This window comes from Neoarius graeffei, chromosome 9, assembly GCF_027579695.1.
Source record: "Neoarius graeffei isolate fNeoGra1 chromosome 9, fNeoGra1.pri, whole genome shotgun sequence".
NCBI classification, from domain to species: domain Eukaryota; kingdom Metazoa; phylum Chordata; class Actinopteri; order Siluriformes; family Ariidae; genus Neoarius; species Neoarius graeffei.
Window position 1 is genome coordinate 35392781 of NC_083577.1, and position 22151 is coordinate 35414931.

A 22151-nucleotide genomic window follows, 5' to 3' on the forward strand; every position below is an offset into this window, starting at 1 on the left:
CCTGCATGTCTTTGGACTGTGGGGGAAACCGGAGCACCCGGAGGAAACCCACGCGGACACGGGGAGAACATGCAAACTCCGCACAGAAAGGCCCTCGCCGGCCTCTGGGCTCGAACCCGGACCTTCTTGCTGTGAGGCAACAACGCTAACCGCTACACCACCGTGCCGCATCTATGATTCTTTGACCATTTTTCAGAGAATATGAATGATAACACAAAAACATCTTTTCCACTCATGCTTAGTGGTTGGGTGAAACCATTTACTGTCAAACGACTGTGTTTTCATCTCATTATCTGTAGCCGCTTTATCCTGTTCTACAGGGTCGCAGGCAAGCTGGAGCCTATCCCAGCTGACTACGGGCGAAAGGCGGGGTACACCCTGGACAAGTCGCCAGGTCATCACAGGACTGACACCCAGAGCAGTGAGCAGCCACACCAGAGCGCCCATGGAGCAGTCAGAGGTTAGGTACCTTGCTCAAGGGCACTTCAGCCCAAGGCCGCCCCACGTCAACCTAACTGCATGTCTTTGGGGGAAACCAGAGCACCCGGAGGAAGCCCACGCAGACACGGGGAGAACATGCAAACTCCACACAGAAAGGCCCTCGCCAGCCGCTGGGTTCGAACCTGGAATCTTCTTGCTGTGAGGTGACAGTGCTAACCACTACACCACTGTGCCGAATTTTCTATATTTCTGCATAAATATGACTTAAAACATCCTCATTAGATTTTCACTTGGTCATTTACTTATTAAGGAAAATGACCCAATGACCTCTAGGATTAGCAGTTAATTTGAAGGTGAAATTAGAGTCAGGTGTTTTCAGTCAATGGGATGACAATCAGGTGTGAGTGGGCACCCTGTTTTATTTAAAGAACAGGGATCTATCAAAGTCTGATCTTCATAACACATGTTGTTTGTCTCTTTGTAGCAGCCCTGTGATGACCTGGCAACTTGTCCAGGGTGTACCTCGCCTCTCGCCCATAGTCAGCTGGGATAGACCCCAACTTGCCTGCAGCCCTGAAGAACAGGATAAGCAGCTACAGATGACAGATGGATGGACCACTCAACATCAGCCAATATTATTTAATTATGTCATGGATTTGGTTCTCTATGTCCCAGATTTAGCTCGGATGAAAAATATAGATACAGGCACGTTGCTGTTCACTGATTGTTATATGACAAGGCCTGTTCGGGGTGGCACGGTGGTGTAGTGGTTAGTGTTGTCGCCTCACAGCAAGAAGGTCCGGGTTTGAGCCCTGTGGCCAGCGAGGGCCTTTCTGTGTGGAGTTTGCATGTTCTCCCCGTGTCTGCGTGGGTTTCCTCCAGGGGCTCTGGTTTCCCCCACAGTCCAAAGACATGCAGGTTAGGTTAACTGGTGACTCTAAATTGACCGTAGGTGTGAATGTGAGTGTGAATGGTTGTCTGTGTCTATGTGTCAGCCCTGTGATGACCTGGCGACTTGTCCAGGGTGTACCCCGCCTCTCGCCTGTAGTCAGCTGGGATAGGCTCCAGCTTGCCTGCGACCCTGTAGAACAGGATAAGAGGCTACAGATAATGGATAGATGGATGGATGGATGGATGGATGGATGGACAAGGCCCGTTCATCATTTCGACATTCATATTCAGGTTAGAATAGTGGAAATTTGTCCGCCATGACAATCATGTCTAAATCGGGCTGAATTCGTGTTGTCTGATGTTGGGGGTGGTAGTGGTTAGCACTGTTGCCTCACAGCAAGAAGGTCCGGGTTCGAGCCCAGAGGCCGGCGAGGGCCTTTCTGTGTGGAGTTTGCATGTTCTCCCCGTGTCCGCGTGGGTTTCCTCCGGGTGCTCCGGTTTCCCCCACAGTCCAAAGACATGCAGGTTAGGTTAACTGGTGACTCTAAATTGACCGTAGGTGTGAATGTGAGTGTGAATGGTTGTCTGTGTCTATGTGTCAGCCCTGTGATGACCTGGCGACTTGTCCAGGGTGTACCCCGCCTTTCGCCCGTAGGGAACGCAACAGGACTTTTATTTTGAAATCCACACAGGAAGTTATGTTGTTTCTCGACCTGTTCGCTCCAGGAACCGCGCACCAAACGGAAAGGTGTTTTTAAAAAGAATTATTTAAGAGAGAAAATTTGGGGGTAGAAAATGTAGTTTGCTGCACATTTTTTTGGATAAACTTTTTTTTTTTTAAATTAAGGGAGGAAACGTCAATACTGTATTAAAAAAAAGTTAAATAAATAAACACTGCGAGTGAGAGTTTCTGGCGCCAAATAAAGAGGAGTGGAGAACTAACCGCACACACACACTCAGGGTTACACCAAAGTCCGCCATTTCACTGTTAGCATAAAAAGCTGATTAGCAAAGAGTTTATTTTCCTTATGAAGTGCAAGTGACGGAAGAGCAGAGGACGGCCGGATGCGGAAAGTAAGAATACAAACATAGTTCGCTTTATATTTACCTCTTAAAAATGTATTATGTGTATATATAAGATTTGTAACTAACAGAAGTTAGTTATCTTCTTTGCGAATTTATATTTAACGGCCAAAATGATTGCACGTCCTGTGGTTGCCATGGCAACCTGGTTCTCCCGGTCCTTGAAGATACCTATTTGCTAATAAGCTAGCAAAGATGAAGAGTTAGCATGGACAAGTCTAAGGTTTACAGTTACACTACTGTTCAAAAGTTTGGGGTCACTTCCTTATTTTTGAAAGAAAAGCACTGTTCTTTTCAATGAAGCTCACTTTAAACTAATCAGAAATGCACTCTATACATTGCTAATGTGCTAAATGACTATTCTAGCTGCAAATGTCTGGTTTTTGGTGCAATATCTCCATAGGTGTATAGAGGCCCATTTCCAGCAACTCTCACTCCAGTGTTCTAATGGTACAATGTGTTTGCTCATTGCCTCAGAAGGCTAATGGATGATTAGAAAACCCTTGTACAATCATGTTAGCACAGCTGAAAACAGTTGAGCTCTTTAGAGAAGCTATAAAACTGACCTTCCTTTGAGCAGATTGAGTTTCTGGAGCATCACATTTGTGGGGTCGATTAAATGCTCAAAATGGCCAGAAAAATGTCTCGACTATATTTTCTTTCTGTTAAATAATTAATATTGTCTTCTTTACATTTTTTTTTAATAATCTTTACTTTTCTCTGCATGTTTTAAATTTAATTTTAACTTTACTCTATTTTATTCTTTATTCTATTCTGCTGGTTTCTTTTTTTTCCTCCTATTTGAACTTCTACTTCATTTTATTATTTTATTTCTACTATTGTTTAATTATTATTTTCTTTTAATTCTTTTAATTAATTGTTTTAGAATAAAAATAAAATTATTTTATGTAATTTTATTTCTCTATTTATTGTTTTTGTTTTTACTTCCGTAAAGCACATTGAACTGCCATTGTGTATGAAATGTGCTATATAAATAAACTTGCCTTGCCTTCTATTCATTTTACAACTTATGGTGGTAAATCAAAGTGTGACTTTTCGTGGAAAACACAAAATTGTCTGGGTGACCCCAAACTTTTGAACGGTAGTGTAGATACAAGCCAAATGTTGGTTATTTAGCTCTTCTTTATTTCTATACTAAAATATTCCATATTAAACACAACACTACTGATGATGATAATATACAACCTGCGACACCTTTTGGCTTCATTTGACTCCAGTTGTCTGGACAGGCTGTTCAGCTATAAATCATTTACTTCTTAACGTTTCTGTCCTAAAGTTGGCAGGTTTCACAGGCTTTTCTTTAACCTTTATACAACCCCAATTCTAAAAAAGTTAGGACTCTGTGTAAACTGGAAATAAAAACAGAATGAGCAGTAAAAAAATTAAAGCCCTAAATTCTGGCATGATAATACCCAGGGTCTCAGAGGTTTTAGATCCATGGTGTTTCAATGATTTCTGACCTAAATAGTATTCATGTATACACATTTGAAATTTCACCATAAGTTCAACTGTTTTTTGTTATAGATTACTGAGGTATTTGATTGATTGAAAATCTACAGGGATCCCTTAATTATCTATGATCAAGTAGTGTTGTAACAAAAATATGCATGAAAATATGAACAGCGGTTTGCTCCATCTTATGCAATCCAATGAAGAGAATCGATCATGACCTCCTGTTGATCACAAAGGGATCTGAACCTAAGAACTGCCACCTTAAAATAAGTTGCTTTATTTTTTTCGTGGTCCAAATCCTGCGCTCTGATTGGCTGGCGAGCGGGTCCGTATCCTACGGTACGGATCCCGGTTACAGACCTCTGGCGACTCGCTCATTCACAACAACAAACATAGTAGCAATTTTTGACAACATTTTTCGCATTTCTCAGGAGAATAGCATTAATGTTACATCATGTATAGCGATAACGACAGTGTTCACAGTGAAAGCGAGTTTTACTACCCTGAGGAAGAAGAAATAAAATAAAACATTTCAGGAGAAAGCGAAAAACCTCTAACTATTGCTAACGCCGAGCAAAAACATGGCTGAATCCTGAATGACTCCTATTTGTATAAATAGGGGACTACATAGGCGGCAAAATTTAGTTTTTTTTTTCCTGCCATGGAAGTGCACTTGTATACCGAGAAGGAAGCCATTTGCATTACAGCCGTGAATGAGGATTCAAAATAGCATTAATTTTACATCATGGATAGCGATAACGACAGTGTTCACAGCGAAAGCGAGTTTTACTACCCTGAGGAAGAAGAAATAAAAGAAAACATTTCAGGAGAAAGCTAAAACCCTCTAACTTGCTAATGCCAAGCAAAAACATGGCTGAATCCTGAATGACTCCTATTTGTATAAATAGGAGGCTACACAGGCGGCAAAACGTAGTTGTTGTTTTTTTTTTCCTGCCATGGAAGTGCACTTGTATACCGAGGAGGAAGCCATTTGCATTACAGCCGTGAATGAGGATTCAAAATGGCGGCTCGGCTCGGTTTTCCCTTTCGGGCGCTCTCGTTTTCTGTTAGAATTTGGTAAAGAAAAAATAAATATATTATTTACCAGCTTAAGGTCGGTCTGTATGGTGAAACACCGTGACCTCGGCCTTGAATACTGACCTCGGCCCAGAGGACCTCGCTCAGTACTTTCAAGACCTCGGTCACGGTATTTCACAATACAGACCTCCCAGCTGCTAAATAACATGTATGTACTGTATTACTATAACTGTAATGATTTAGAATGTTTCTGATGCAATTACCATAATATATGTATAACTAAGATACGCTGAAAAGAAAAGTAAGGCAACTGCATATTATAAAGTTTAAATTTTGGCATTTTATTAAATGGACTAGATTAAGATAACTTAATTCATACATTTAAGTTTGCAGAAAGATTATGTATTTATAAAAAACATTCCTGAAGAGATTGTGTTAATAAGTGTCAAATGTAGCATAATTTGGAATAATAATGATAAGCGTATTTGGCAGTGTGAGGTCACTGTGAGCCTTTAACACAAGAATAATCCGGAGCCTTCTTTTGTTAAATGGATCCCAGTGACATCACACTGCCAAAACTGCTTATGATTATTATTTGAAATGATGCTATATTTGATACATTTGGACAGCTTCACTTCGTGAGAGTGTTTATACGGTAAGTACATAATCTTTCTGCAAACCCAAACTAATGAATTAAGTTTTCTACTCCTTTAAAGCAGATTAATTCTCCTCGGCTTTTGCTTGGCCCAATGTTGGGCAACCCTCTTATAGTCCATCTCGCTGTCATCCATGCTGATGTGGATCAAATTGTCCAGCGAGTCTTCCCCTAGATTATTAAAATCAGTCGGCTTTGCCCGTCTGGTGGGGGACAACATCGGCAGCCAATGAGATCGCTTATAATGAATCGGAAAATTCTGGGATGTCTGACGTTTTCTTTCAATATTTTTATTGGACGGTTTGAACACGTGATCTTGACATAGCCAACAGATTGCAGTTTGTTTACATCATACCACGCAGACATATTACTTTGACAGAATCAACACAAACATTGGAAAAAAAGACCGCTTGTTTAACACAAATATCAATCAATATGTAAATTGATCTGTTATTTGCTCTCCTATGTATTTAGTTACTTGTGGGTAGGAAATTTAAGGTATCGGTATAAATCTAAGCGTATCGGATTTTAACTAAAGCAACTAAGCGTATCGGCAGGCAAAGCAAGCGTATCGGGCCCGACATGCTAAAACGCTTTGGGGAAAACCATGATGAGACCATTTGCAAATCACGAGAACCCTATATTTCCTTGAAAACATTACGAAGACAACATATCAAATATTGAAACTGAGAAATTTTGTCTTATCTTGTTTATATGCTCATTTTGAATTTGATATCAGCAACACATTTCAAAAAAGTTGGTTCAGGTTCATGTTTACCATTGTATTGCATCATCTCTACTTTTAACAACACACTGTAAATGTTTGGGAACTGAGGAGACCGATTCCTGTAATTTCGAAAGAAAAATGTTGTCCCGTTCTTGCCTGATATACAATTTCATTTGCTCAACAGTTCGGGGTCTCCTTTGTCATACTTTGCGTTTTCATAATGCACCAAATGTTTTAAACAGGAGGCAGGTCTGGACTGCAGGCAGGCCAGTTTAGCCCGTGCACTCTTTTACTATGAAGCCATGCAGTTTTAATATGTGCAGAAAGTGGTTTGGTATTGCCTTGCTGAAAGAAGGAAGGCCTTCCTTGAAAAAGATTTTTATCCCCCGTTGGCCGAAAGACCCGAAGGGGGATTGTCATGGCAAAGTAAGTCTATCTGTCCGTCCCGGAAAGGGTTCTGACCTCCTGAAATCAACTCACAATTTGTGGAGGAATTTCATGAAACTTGGCAAAAGGCTTTGTTATAGGACAGTAATATGCATATTGCAATTTCGTTTGCAATATATTGTAGCGGGGGATATTGTGCTCTCAGAGCACTCTTGTGTCTGGATGTCAGGATATTGCTCTGAAACATGTATATATCATTCAGCATTAATGATGCCTTCCCAGATGTACAAGCTACCCAGATCATGTGCACTAATGCACCCTCATACCATCACAGATGCTGGCTTTTGAACTGTGCACTGATGATAAGCCGGATGACCCCTCTCCTCTTTAGCCTGGAGGACGTGGTGTCCATGATTTCTAAAAAGAATTTCTAATTTTGATTCTTCAGACCTCCGGACAATTTTCCATTTCGCCTCAGTCCATCGTAAAAGAGCTCGGGCCCAGAGAAGGTGGCGGTGTTTCTGGATATTGTTTATATCTGGTTTTAACTTGCATTTGTGGATGCAGTAATGAACCGTTTTCACAGACGATGGTTTTCTGAAGTGTTCCTGAGCCCTACAGTGATTTCCACTACAGACACGTGTCTGCTTTTAATGCAGTGTCGCCTGAGGACCTGAAGATCACAGGCATCCAGTGTCAGTTTTCAGCCTTGTCTCTTGCATACAGAGATTTCTCCAGATTCTCTGAATCTTTTAATGATATTATGTACCATAGTTGATGTGATCCCCAAATTCTTTGCAAATTTTCATTGAGGAATGTTATTCTTAAATTGTTGCACTGTTTGCCCACGCAGTCTTTCACAGAGCGGTGAACCCCTCCCCATCTTTACTTCTGAGCGACTTTACCTCTCTGGGATGCTCTTTTTATACCCAATCATGTGACTGACCTCTTGCCAATTAACCAATTATTATCTCATCTCATCTCATTATCTCTAGCCGCTTTATCCTTCTACAGGGTCGCAGGCAAGCTGGAGCCTATCCCAGCTGACTACGGGCGAAAGGCGGGGTACACCCTGGACAAGTCGCCAGGTCATCACAGGGCTGACACATAGACACAGACAACCATTCACACTCACATTCACACCTACGGTCAATTTAGAGTCACCAGTTAACCTAACCTGCATGTCTTTGGACTGTGGGGGAAACCGGAGCACCCGGAGGAAACCCACGCGGACACGGGGAGAACATGCAAACTCTGCACAGAAAGGCCCTCATCGGCCACGGGGCTCGAACCCAGACCTTCTTGCTGTGAGGCGACAGCGCTAACCACTTCGCCACCGTGCCGCCCAAATTATTATTATTATTATTATTATTTTTTTAGCATTACACAACTTTTTCAGTCTTTTGTTGCCCCATTCTAAATTTTCTGAAATGTTTGCAAATTCAAAATGAGCATATATTTTTTTAAAAAACAATTTTTTTTCAACATTTGATATGTTGTCTTTGTACTATTTTCAATGAAATGTAGGGTTTCCATGATTTGCAAATGATCACATTCTGTTTTTATTTACAGTTTACACAGCGTTCCAACTTTTTTGGAATTGGGGTTACATTTTCGTGACTGGGCTAAGGTGGTTTCCAGACCACTCTTAACACTTCTCATCTGTTTCCGAAAGAAATGGAGGTCTGCTCGGCAAGCGTGTGGCCCCGTCTGGAGCCGTTCCTCCTGGGTGCGCTACAGGCTGCTCCTCCAGGCAAGCTGAGCATGCACTATCTGCGCAAGATGGCCTGCTACGTGCGCACGCGTGATGGCTGCTTCCCACGTCTGGGCTGGCATATGTGGCGGCACATCGCCTGTGGCAAGCTGCAGTTGCCTGAGGAGCTGGCCTGGCTCTACTTTGAGACCTTTGACCTGCTGGTGCCACGTTCTGCTGAAGAGAAGCTCGAGTGGGCAGAGGTTCTGTCTCAGAGTTTGAACCCTCGTGATCTTGATCGCCAGCGCAGCAAGGTGACAAAAAGACAGGATTTTATTCATTGGTAACTAATTGTTCATAATCCTAACCGATCATGCTTATGAATGAAATTCATTCCAGTCATCTTCCATTCATTTGATGTGAAAGTGCAAATAGAGATTTGTCAAAGCCCAATACTTTGTCGGGTTCCTAATGAGTAATCTATTTAATTTTGACATCTCTTCCTGTACAGCTGTCTGTGGACACGCTACAGTTCCTGCTGTTTCTCTACCTGCAGCAGCTGAACCGTGTCTCTCTGCGTGCCTCTCTGATTGGGGAAGAGTGGCCGAGTCACCGCTCCCGCGCCCCGTCGTCCTCCTCTGATCGGGAGGCCAAGATCAGCTCTCAAAACAAGGTCAAAACTCGACGATATATCTAATTATATCTGTCACACCATCTTTATGTTCCAAGGTATCAGTTTTTATGTAGCGCAATGTTTGTGTTTTAATGTACAAGAACTACTGAGTTCCTTCAAAATTTCCTCAATGCCACTAATACCCCTTTTCCACCACATCAGTTCCAGGGCTGGTTCGGGGCTGGTGCTGGTTCACAACTCGTTCAACTTGCGAGCCTGCTGAGAACCAGTTTGCTTTTCCATAGCTCACGGTGCTAAGGGAAGCCACGTCATTACGTCGCTGTATACGTCAGTTACGTCGCTACGTTTGCATAAATCTTGGCGCGAATATCGAAGCAAAAACAACACAGAAGAAGCAGCAGCAGCAACAACAATAATAATAATAATGGATGACTTCGCGTTTGTACAGCTGCTGCTTCTCGTCGCTTAAAAATGGCGATCTTTCGCGGTCTTATTATTGTTGTTGGTCTTAACAACTCCGCCCCCCCCCCCCCCCCCCCCCCCCCCCCCCCCCCCGCTGAGGTAAGCGGTTCTTTCCTCTGGCCCAGCAGAGAGTTGGTGCTGGCCTGGAACTGGTTTTTCTGGCCCCAGAGCCAGTTCTTTGTCAGTGGAAACAGAAAACCCGGTTCCAAACTAAGCACTGGCCCCGAACCAGCCCTGGAACTGCTTTGGTGGAAAAGGGGCATAAGAGAGAAACCAGTAACTAACTATATCCTGTAATATCATGTTCTGTCAGAATTGGGACGACATCGCACACCTCACCTTCATGCAGACTCACCTGGCTGAACTGCTGGAGCTGCTGGCAGATCCATGTGAGATGAGCGGTTCGGGTCAGGCCCTGCGAGACAGTAAACTCTCAGCCGAGGCGCTGCAGGCTCTCAGCGTGCTGCTGGAGGGCACGGTGAGCCACGGCCGCACCATTCACCCCCTCCATCGGCTACTGAACCGTAACCCGCTCCAGTCCCTTGCCGGATACTCAAAACTCAGCCGCTCCTACTCGCTGCAGCAGTTGCAGAGCTGGCTGCACCAGGCGCTCTCACTCAACCCGTTCGGCATGTCCACCTGTTTGCGCTCGGGCAAGAAGCTGGCCTGGGCTCTGCAAGGTGCTTTTCTTTTTCTGCATTTCCTGCTAAGCCTTGTAGTTTTATTTTTTATGATCAGTGTCTTTGCTGGGTAATCGGACATACAGTGGTGCTTGAAAGTTTGTGAACCCTTTAGAATTTTCTATATTTCTGCATAAATGTGACCTAAAACATCATCAGATTTTCACACAAGTCCTAAAAGTAGATAAAGAGAACCCAGTTAAACAAATGAGACAAAAATATTATATTTGGTCATTTATTTATTGAGGAAATTGATCCAATATTACATATCTGTGAGTGGCAAAGTATGTGAACCTTTGCTTTCAGTATCTGGTGTGACCCCCTTGTGCAGCAATAACTGCAACTAAACATTTCCGGTAACTGTTGATCAGTCCTGCACACCGGCTTGGAGGAATTTTAGCCCATTCCTCCGTACAGAACAGCTTCAACTCTGGGATGTTGGTGGGTTTCCTCACATGAACTGCTCGCTTCAGGTCCTTCCACAACATTTCGATTGGATTAAGGTCAGGACTTTGACTTCCAAAACATTTAACTTTATTCTTCTTTAACCATTCTTTAGTAGAACGACTTGTGTGCTTAGGGTCGTTGTCTTGCTGCATGACCCACCTTCTCTTGAGATTCAGTTCATGGACAGATGTCCTGACATTTTCCTTTAGAACTCGCTGGTATAATTCAGAATTCATTGTTCCATCAATGATGGCAAGCCGTCCTGGCCTAGATGCAGCAAAACAGGCACAAACCATGATACTACCACCACCATGTTTCACAGATGGGATAAGGTTCTTATGCTGGAATGCAGTGTTTTCCTTTCTCCAAACATAACGCTTCTCATTTAAACCAAAAAGTTCTATTTTGGTCTCATCTGTCCACAAAACATTTTTCCAATAGCCTTCTGGCTTGTCCACGTGATCTTTAGCAAACTGCAGACGAGCAGCAATGTTCTTTTTGGAGAGCAGTGGCTTTCTCCTTCCAACCCTGCCATGCACATCATTGTTGTTCAGTGTTCTCCTGATGGTGGACTCATGAACATTAACATTAGCCAATGTGAGCGAGGCCTTCAGTTGCTTAGAAGTTACCCTGGGGTCCTTTGTGACCTTGCCGACGATTACACACCTTGCTCTTGGAGTGATCTTTGTTGGTCGACCACTCCTGGGGAGGGTAACAATGGTCTTGAATTTCCTCCATTTGTACACAATCTGTCTGACTGTGGATTGGTGGAGTCCAAACTCTTTAGAGATGGTTTTGTAACCTTTTCCAGCCTGATGAGCATCAACAACGCTTTTTCTGAGGTCCTCAGAAATCTCCTTTGTTCGTGCCATGATACACTTCCACAAACATGTGTTGTGAAGATCAGACTTTGATAGATCCCTGTTCTTTAAATAAAACAGGGTGCCCACTCACACCTGATTGTCATCCCATTGATTGAAAACACCTGACTCGAATTTCACCTTCAAATTAACTGCTAATCCAAAAGGTTCACAAACTTTTGCCACTCACAGATATGTAATATTGGATCATTTTCCTCAATAAATAAATGACCAAGTATAATATTTTTGTCTCATTTGTTTAACTGGGTTCTCTTTATCTACTTTTAGGACTCGTGTGAAAATCTGATGATGTTTTAGGTCATATTTTTGCAGAAATGTAGAAAATTCTAAAGGGTTCACAAACTTTCAAGCACCACTGTATTCTTGAGATATCTTTAAGCAGACCGAGCACTTACAGGACTCTCTTTGCTTTAGTGGAAGGTGCTATGAAGAGAGCAAAGATAGCCAGGAACACGCATATGGCCCCTCTGGGCAGCAGGGTGGTGCTGATGTCGCAGGTTTACAAACAGACGCTGGCTAAAGATTCTGAGAAGCTGGCTGGTGCAAATGTCAAACTGCACCGCTGCAGTGAGGCTTTTATCTACCTACTTTCACCCCTTAGGTAAGAGTTTTTGACAAAAGTACTGTTGACTCTTTAAGAGACTCGAAAATTTGATCTGAATATTACCAGTATTCTAAACAGCAATAAAAGTAAGCTCTTTCCTTAAAGTCCATACTTTGATGTTGCAGGTCAGTGACGTTAGATAAATGTCGTGACAGCACCGTGGTACTGGGCCCAGTAGAGACCAGCGTGCACATGCAGAGTTGCGAGAACGTGCGGCTGGTATGTGTGGCTGGACGTCTGGCAGTTGGTGGCTCCACCCGCTGCACCATTCATGCTCTCACTCCCACGAGGCCGCTTCTACTGCCTGGCAACACCAGCCTCACACTGGGGCCTTTCCACACACACTACCCCAGCCTGGAGGACCACATGGCCAGTGTGGGTTTGGCAGTCGTGCCCAACCTCTGGGATCAGCCGCTTATTTATTCACCAGACGGTCCTTCAGCAGACCCGGGCTGCTACCACATCCTGCCCCCTGCACAGCTCTGCCCTATGGTTGTACCATTCATCATGGAGGGTGACACCTGTGAGGTGCCAGGGGGGCTGCCGTCAGTCTACCAGCAGGCCCTGGAGGAGCGTCAGCAGAGGGTGCACGACTGGCAGAAGATGGTGAAGGATGCGCACCTTAACAAGTAAGCCATTTGACTGCATAGTATAAAGTAGGATCACAGGGGATTTAATTTCTTTCATTCTGCCAGTAAGGTGAAATCTCTCACAATAGCAAAGTGTTAGTAGATACTCCGTCGTAAACATCACTCACCTACAGGAATACTGTAGTTAAAAGTAGACGGCCTTTCGATTTCATAAAATCGGTGAAATTTAGTTCCCTCTGAAATTTGGTCGTTGTGATATATGTTTATTTCTGTAATATCTCACAAAATATCAGACCATTCTGTGGCTGGGAAGTTATTTAATTTGAGCAGATTCCCGAGCAAATAATGTGCATGAAATCACTGGCTCCGCGCAGTCAAGCAGACAGAGGAAGTCCGTGTGCGCATGCGCAGGTTTACCTTTGACCGTGCACTGACAGTTCCATCATCCTGTCGCTAAACGAACAGCTGATCACACCGAGGTGCTCGCTGAGCGCCGATATTTATTAGTTTGGTCCTGCGTTTCCTTTCCTTCGTATATAACATAACGTCTTTTCTTCTCGTGTTCTGTTACTGTAATCAGTCTTTGATGTTTCATTCGCACGCTCACGTCCTCCATTTTTCTCTCCTGTTTCAAATTTGTATCCCACAATGCCTTGCGCGAACGAGGAAAGCCCACCACGTCATGCATGACGTAGCATCTTGAATTGGGTCATGGTGAAGCAGGAAAAAATAGCGGAGAATTTAGGGCCATGTGGCTCTAAATTGATTAATTGTTCTATTTAAAAAAAAAAACTAATAAAATTTGGAAGTCTGTGATTCAAATTCAGTAGTTTTAGGTCCACTAAACAAAAATAATTGGGTGTCGGGGAAAATCCTTATGACCTAAACTTGAAAAATCTGAACGTCAGTCTACTTTTAAAAGTAGGATTACTGATTTTTACATCAGAACACTTTCTGTAATATGTATGTGTGTGTGTGTGTGTATATGTATATATGTGTGTATGTATATATATATATATATATATATATATATATATATATATATATATATATATAATGTGTGTGTATGTATGTGTGTGTGTGTGTGTATATGTTATTTACCAGCTGGGAGGTCCGTATGGTGAAATACCGTGACCGAGGTCTTGAAAGTACTGAGCGAGGCCCTCTGGGCCGAGGTCAGTATTCAAGGCCGAGGTCACGGTATTTCACCATACGGACCAACCTTAAGCTGGTAAATAATATATTTATTTTTTTCTTTACCAAATTCTAACAGAAAACGAGAGCGCCCGAAAGGGAAAACCGAGCCGAGCTGCCATTTTGAATCCTCATTCACGGCTGTAATACAAATGGCTTCCTCCTCGGTATACAAGTGCACTTCCATGGCAGGAAAAAAACTACATTTTGCCGCCTATGTAGTCCCCTATTTATACAAATAGGAGTCATTCAGGATTCAGCCATGTTTTTGCTCGGTGTTAGCAAGTTACAGGTTTTTAGCTTTCTCCTGAAATGTTTTCTTTTATTTCGTCTTCCTCAGGGTAGTAAAACTCGCTTTCGCTGTGAACACTGTCATTATCGCTATCCATGCTGTAAAATTAATGCTATTCTCCTGAGAAATGCGAAAATGAATGTTGACAAAAATTGCTACTATGTTTTAGGGGTGTGCAAAATAATCGTCATGACAATGCATCGCGATACTAACTTTCACGATATACTGCATCGATTCTTGACGCCAAATATCGATTATTAATTTTAAAAAATGAATAAATAAAATTATATGAATGGTTGGTGAACATCAGCCAAAAACAAGTAGAATACAACTTCCAGTCCTGTAGATGTCGCCGTGGAGTTTTTGACGCCCGCTGCCTTCATGCCAGTGGCTTTTCTGGTGGCGGGCTACTGCGACCTAGACATTCTGCATAGACATCATATGCGACTGCGACTCTGTTTACAAATCTCGCTGGAACAGCGCGCACGACATGCTTGAGCGCTTTTTAGAGCAACAGCCTGCCATCCACGCTGCACTCCTGTCTGCAGAAATACGTAAATCTGAGAAGGACATCTGCACACTCACCGAGTCTGACATAACTGCTGCGGTACTACAACATGCTAAGTGAGTGTATTGTTTCCTAATTTGAGGATGCTCCACAAACTATAAATGCATAAGGCATTTAAATATAATGTAAAGTAATGTAACAAATAATATAATGATGATGATGATGATAATTTAATGTACTGAGTAATATAGTATATATATTTTGATATTTATTATTGCCTTGTCCTCCCATACTGCAGGTGCTGCAAAGAAATTGAAAACTGCTGCTATTAGTTTTCTTTTATTATTTTTAGTTTTATAAATCCTGTGCACTTTTTGTCATTAGTGTGTCCACTTGTTAAGTATGGAAACAGTAATATTTGTTTTAATGGCAACTACCTTCAAAGTCGTTTCAATAAATTCAGTTATGAACTGAGTTGCTCTGAGTTATGCATCAATTGGAGACACTATCCAGATCGTACACAGCCACTGGTAATTATGCTCTTTTTTTTTTTTTTTACATTTTCACTGAAGTATGTTGAATATATCGCAATAATTCAAGAATCGTGATGCATCGTGATAGTATCGCATCGTAGCATGTGAATCGTGATTCGAATTGAATCGTGACTTCTTTGCCAATACCCACCCCTACTATGTTTGTTGTTGTTGTGAACGAGCGAGTCAACAGAGGTCCGTAACCGGGGTCCGTATCGTAGGATACGGACCCGCTCGCTAGCCAATCAGAGCGCAGGATTTGATGGAAACCGGACCGCGAAAAAAATAATTAACAGTTATTCCACTTGGCACGTAGCACCGAGTTGGCTATAAACCATGTACGACGAGATTGAGTGGAATAATTGTTTTATTTTATCCACATTCACGGGATTTTGAGAAACGGAGCATTTTTGCGAATTTGATAAATTAAAAACTTTCTACAAAACGTCCAACAAAATAATTTCTGCTTAGAATGTAAACAAACCGGTGAAATCACAGTAGCAATTTGTGAAAAATGCTAATAATAATTTTTGGAAAAAAAAAAAGATACGTTCTTACCATCAAATACTCTGTATTTTGGGGGGTTTTGTTTTCAAGTAGAGTTTTTATTTCATCCTCAGTTGGTTCAGCGACACACTCTGCCATTTTATTTTTCTCTCCTCACGGTATATGAGCTGATAGCCTAGTAGTAGAGTAGCCAGTCAGAGTGCACGATTGCTCATATCCAATGAATGTGGATGGAGTAATTGGTGATGTTCTCTTCTGGCAGCGATCAATAAAACACCTTCTTAGATATAAAAATCCGGTATCTGTGAAATTCTGCATATTTTTTTGGGGGAAAAAAAAAAATCAGCAAAGGAAGCATCTCTACTTACCTGTCAATCATATGGTGTCAACTGGAATATTTCTACCTCTTAGGCTATTGTTTCGGCGTTCTAGCCTGGGAAGCAATCTGAAGTGTTGTCTTGGTAACACTCTTGGATGTTGAGCAAACGTCTACTAAAATCACCGACGACACCTTTAAAGGTCCCATGGCATGGTGGTGTGTTGATGCTTTAAACGGGCTCGTGGAGGCTTCCAGATGTTATATCTGCAGCCTTTCTCGAAATGAACCCTCGGCACGTAAATATAGCCTCCTGGGAGAAAGCCCCATTTCAGCGCTTTTCCCAGTGCGTCGTTTTGCTAATGAGAAGCATGGAGGTGGGGAAGGATAGAGGGTGGGGGCGGGCCATGGGGGGAGGAGGGGGGCTTGACCAAGCTGCGCACACACATACTCGCTGCTATCAGCGCCTGTAGCCACGCTGCTAAGACAAAACCCCGTTCTCCCTCGGACTCCTTTCGTAAACTCAACGTGACACAGAGAACAGAGAGAGAGTGTTCGGAGTGGTAGTTTACGAACGTATAATACCCTAGGCTTGAACACGCACTCCATAACCAAAGAGGATAGAAGCAGCAACTACAGCAACATATCGCTTATCCAACAGAAGACATGCATTGCGGAGCAATAGTCAAACATAAGCTCATAAGTTACAGTCAATTTCCAGACTAAACTCCGTTTAACAGAGCATGCTGCATGCTCTTTAGTTTTGTAGCGCAGATTACCTGGCTAACTGCAGGAAGCGGTTAGCCGCACAGCTAATGTAGCCATTGCTAGGCTAACGCACCGATTTTAAAACACGGCAAAACGACCAGTTATACACTTACTTGTTCGGTGTTTGTTGCTGATGCGGCAGGGATGCTTGGTACGGACCCAGGCTTCAGTGACAGTTGATGTGCAAAACCTGCCCTGTACTGTCCCAAGTTGTGGAAACATTCCTCAGGAAAATGCTTCCGACAAACATACACCGTCTTAGGTAGACTCGACGGCGTATTATTGAAGTAAATAAAATTAAGCCACTGCGTCTTCAGGGGCTCTCCCGTCGGCAGTAAAAACAGACTCCTTTCTGTGTTGTCACATCCATGTACAGCGCAATTTCCATGTTTCGCTCGCTTAGGTGATGCCATGTTGTTGTCTCCTCTATGGTCTCCTCACTACAACTGGGCGGGGCAATCCATACAGTGGGTGGGAATCCAGAGGGGGGGCGTGGGGATCGTCTCTCTTGCTGACGTAGTAAAGGGAAGAGCTTATCAACGCGCCGTTTTGACGCGCCATTCTCAAATGTTGGGCATAGTTTGGTTGACACATTATGAAATTTCTAGCCACTGGGGTGACTTAAGAAGGTCAGAGGAACTCATTTTAACGTTAAAAAACCTCAAAGTGAAAATTTCATGCCATGGGACCTTTAAAAGAGCGGAGTGCCTCTTTAACCATAGAACAAACGGGTTGTTTTAGAGCTCTATAACAGCATTTCCTTCGCTCGTCCGACAGGGAGCAGCGGCGGCAGTTCCAGGCTTTGGTAGAGAAGTTGTTTCATGAATGGCTCCTGGAGACGGGACAGAGACAGGAGCTAGACAGCCTACTGCCTCCAACCATCACATCTTCAAACTCCAGCTCTGAACGTTCTCTCCAGCATCCAAAAGTCTCCTCGATGCACCCAGTGACCTGAGCACACATTCTGTAATAGACACTGATGCACTTCTTCTTTTATTTCGTGTCGTTTACGTCTGCTTAGCATTTCTTTAAGCACCGATCTCTGAACAGGCCTTCCCAACCCAGAGCTGATCCAAGACTGGCAGTTGGTGTAGCAGACTCAGGACTATCTATTTGAAACGGGATGCTGAAAGTCAAGTAAAAATAAAATGATACAGTATATGCCATGTATTACTTGTACTGTTAGAGAATTATATGCTGGATAATACTTGCTGCAGAATAAGCCTCATTATCCCCTTAATCTGCATCGCTTTTCAGGTTTGTTTGTTTTTTTCTTTCCATTAGAAGCGGGTTTTTACAGTTAAGGTACTTGAGTGTTGAGCTCCTTTCAGAGAGGATGACTGCCTTGTTACTGCAGCATGAATAAATAAGAGTAAGGGACTTTTGTATGAATTGTAGTGTGGAAGACTAGAGCAGAACAGAGTCCTGTATTAATGTGTATATACTTTTATAATTGCCCTAGAAGTTGCCTTTGGTTTACGTGTTGAAGGAAATGCACACCTTTTGCCGGTATGCATCAGTTTTCTGAAAATACAGTAAGAGCACCGATTTAAGAGTAAACTAAAGGAAAGCTTATCGAAGCCGGAACAAATTTAGCACTCTTACTTCATGCTTGACCTCCATGAGTACCAGGTTCTCGACTTGGCAGCCAGTATGACTGTGAATGTATTTATTTGTTTTGTCCTGCTGTAGCCCAGTTGCACTTCCAGCTTTACAACTTTCCCAGTAAGTGCCACTTATCGTGTCCTCTAGAATCAGTGTTTTTCTCACTTCTGGAGTTCTTCTGCACTGTAGCCAACTGTTCACCTTAACACTTTTAGCATTCAGGATTAATCTCACAGCCCAAAGGAAAAAAGGGACCAAAATGTACAGTTCAGACAAACCCCACAACAGAAAACTGGGAAGCATTACTCTCGATGGATTATTTATTATTATTATTACATTTATTTCACATGACCTGCATGTTCAACCCACCAAGCAGCATCATTATTACTCACTGGATTCATTTTTCTACGTCTGTATGAACCTCACTTATGTAACTTATTTTTTTTCCATTATGAATAAAGTGTATGAATAAATCCAGAGGACCAGTTTTTAAGAGAGCACTGTATTAAGCACAGTTTGGTATTTTATGTTTCGATTAAGGGAAGAGATTTCATTTGACTACTAATAAAAGATGCTTTATCTTTGTGTATGTTGGAAGTCAATGACTGCGTCTGTGTCTGGATGCCTCAAGACAAAGTTGTGTCTGCTTCGTTACACGTTACATTAGGATGAATCTTACAACCAAGAACTACATGAAGATCCTGACGAGGAGTAACTTGCATCAATCAATTATTATCGCAATCATGCACTGACTACTTCAAGCCTGCATCACTGCACGACGAGTTAAAGGAACGAGACCGTGACTGAGGGTGCAGCTCACTCCGGCCCTGTCTAGTCCAGAAGGAACGATCTAAAGTGGGCCACCTTGCGCAATAAATGGTGCAAGCGATATATATCTCATTATCTCTATCTAGAAGTTATATCCACTCGAGGAATACTGACCTATTTGCCAAAAAGAATCCAGAAGAAGTGATTTTTGTTGAACTGCTTATTAAGGGCGTATTCACACCTACGTTGTTTGGTCCGGACCAAACGAACCAAATTTCCCTTGGTCCGGACCTTTTGGGTTGGTCTGAATACAAACCACCGAACTCTGGTCCGGACCAAACAAGTGGACCGAGACCGAGCTGCAAGGTCGGACTCGGTCCGGACCAAAGGAACCCTGGTGCGGATCTTTTGGAGGTGTGAAAGCAGACCGGACCTAATCCGACAGTTTTGCTTTTTTGTACCTCGGGAGCTTCCGTCGTTTGTCGAGCATTATGGGAAACAGAGTCTTGACACTCCACCGCAAAGTGCAAACACTGTTTCGGTTGTCAAGGGAACCTTACAACAGTCGCTCAGTCATTCAGACCAGTGGTAGGCTAGACTACAGAGTACAGAAAATGAGTAGGGGGCAAACGTGGGCCGAGGAAGAAACGCGTACCCTTGTGGATTTATGGGCAGATGTCCACATATCTGAGCTTTTGGAGAGAACACACAAAAATGCCGATGTGTTTGCTGTATTCAGTGAGAAAATGAAGGAGAAGGGGTTCACGCGCTCCCCAGAACAGTGCTTTGTGCGCGTGTCGTCTCTGACCAATAGCTGAATGACCTCAGGGCGCGTGGCTTTGTTGACAGATTTTGGTCCGCTTACTAAAATGTACAGTGTGAAAGCGAACCGCGCCAAAATGAAAAAATAAAAAAAACATTTGGTTCAGACCAAAGCAAGTGAACTATCGAACTATCCTGGTCTGAATACACCCTAAGACTGAATTAGTCCATCTCATCTCATCTCATCATCTCTAGTGTAGCGGCTAACATGAAATTTTCACCAGAATATTTCACTTGGTGAGCAAAGCATGAAAATTGGCACACATGTAGATCAAACCATACTGTTTCCAAAACAATCGTTGGCCATCACGATTTCCGCCATTTTAAAGATGGCCGCCGCCGTTTTCAAAATGGCGTCATTTTCAACAACCAAATTTCCGAAATATGGACATATATCCTTATCATGGTTGTTTTTTTGGCCGGATTTTCACAATTTTAATGTAGAAGGCTTTGGTTATTATGTGAGTGAAGTTATAATGACTATTCTTTCAAAATAATTCAACCTGGATCAAAACTGTCCAGGAGCATGATAAAAGTTTGATTCAAAAGTGCAACTAAGAAACTGTTGTTTTATATTCTCAAAAGAGTAAATTGCAAACACTACCAGGGCACAATGGTGCAATTTACTGCCGTTAAACTCGGCATGGGGTTCAGTGTAAGCTTTGTTCATTATTGATACAAAGTCTCCCAAATACATTACAATCCGCCCCGTATATACAGGTCGTGATGTCGTATCCGAATTGACAGAGTGTGCCAACGTGGGAGAGCCGAGCCAAGAGGGACGGGGCTAAAAGTCCCTTGAATGGTGTACAGATCGCACGGGAGTTAAATTGCACTGGATGAACGATCGGGCTAGGTGTAGGAATTCCATCTTCGAACCTAGTTGTATCCCATACATTAAAGTGTTATAGCTGTAGGTGGTAAAAGGATAATCCCTCGGCCTTCAGTTACTGATAGTGACAAGTCATTTTCCTTATTACTGCGTTTATTACACCATTTTGAAAATCATGGCAGCTATCTTGAAAATGGTGGAAACTTGAGTGGCCAACGATGATTTTTGGTCAGGTACATGCAGACAAAGTTTCATGCAAAATTTGGTGCTTTGCTCACCAAGTGAAATATTTTACCAGCTATCCGCTCCACTACTCTAGCTGCTTTATCCTGTTCTACAGGGTCGCAGGGAAGCTGGAGCCTATCCCAGCTGACTATGGGCGAAAGGCGGGGTACACCCTGGACAAGTCGCCAGGTCATCACAGGGCTGACACATAGATACAGACAACCATTCACACTCACATTCACACCTACGGTCAATTTAGAGTCACCAGTTAACCTAACCTGCATGTCTTTGGACTGTGGGGGAAACCGGAGCACCCGGAGGAAACCCACGCGGACACGGGGAGAACATGCAAACTCCGCACAGAAAGGCCCTCGCCGGCCACGGGGCTCAAACCCGGACCTTCTTGCTGTGAGGCGACAGCGCTAACCACCACACCACCATGCCGCCCCGAATTAGTCCATAACTTCATTAATAATTGTTATGAAGCAAATCTAGGTAGAAGTTATATGCACCCTGGATATCCCTACCTTCATGCCAGAAAGAATAAAAATTGGTGAAGAATTAAGGGAGGAGCAGCAATTTGTGTGGAAACTGCTCGTTAGGGCTTAATTACGCAAAATCTGCATTATTAATTGCAATTATGCAAATGTGGGTAGAAGCCATATGCACCCCAGGCAGATTTACCTTCCTGCCAAAAAAAATAAAAATCTTTGGAAGAACAGAGAGAAGAAGCGATTTTTGTGAAATATGGATGACGCCAGATGGACAACAGACAACACACGATGGTATAAACTCATCGCCTGTCGGCTGGATGAGCTAATAATAACCATTAAAGCCTTGGGCCCTTAATATTCAAGTGCCCACATGTCAAGCTAGCGAGCACAAAGTGATAGTTTTCACACTGGATGGTATTAAAACCCAAATCCCTGTTGCCGTGTGGGAAATGAGGCCGAAGCATCGGACCGGATGGCCCATGAAAACTTGTAAAGATAGGGGTCTAATCTACTTCTAATTTTCTTCTAAATATTACACTGTGCAAATACATTGTCATAACACGGCCTGTGAAACGGGGGCCCCCGTGGGCCCAACTTTAAA

The 22151-nt window shown here is 42.9% G+C and overlaps 1 protein-coding gene across 1 annotated transcript; it reads left to right on the forward strand.

The window, feature by feature from the left end:
- The first annotated feature begins 2052 nt into the window (after window positions 1–2052).
- Window positions 2053–18994, forward strand: tbccd1 (TBCC domain containing 1). The gene is made up of 7 exons (XM_060929356.1): window positions 2053–2406; window positions 8371–8702; window positions 8900–9061; window positions 9798–10164; window positions 11907–12093; window positions 12222–12725; window positions 17582–18994. The coding sequence occupies exons 2-7, from the start codon at window positions 8373–8375 to the stop codon at window positions 17757–17759; spliced, it is 1728 nt and encodes a 575-aa protein (XP_060785339.1). The 5' UTR covers window positions 2053–2406; window positions 8371–8372; the 3' UTR covers window positions 17760–18994.
- Window positions 18995–22151: the final 3157 nt, after the last annotated feature.

Bases quoted from the DNA above. Each gene is read 5' to 3' on its own strand.
- tbccd1 (XM_060929356.1), top strand. From the start codon at position 8,373: ATGGAGGTCTGCTCGGCAAGCGTGTGGCCCCGTCTGGAGCCGTTCCTC. The intron at 8,703-8,899 runs GTGACAAAAAGA...CTTCCTGTACAG, and splicing joins TTGATCGCCAGCGCAGCAAG to CTGTCTGTGGACACGCTACA. The intron at 12,726-17,581 runs GTAAGCCATTTG...CTCGTCCGACAG, and splicing joins AAGGATGCGCACCTTAACAA to GGAGCAGCGGCGGCAGTTCC.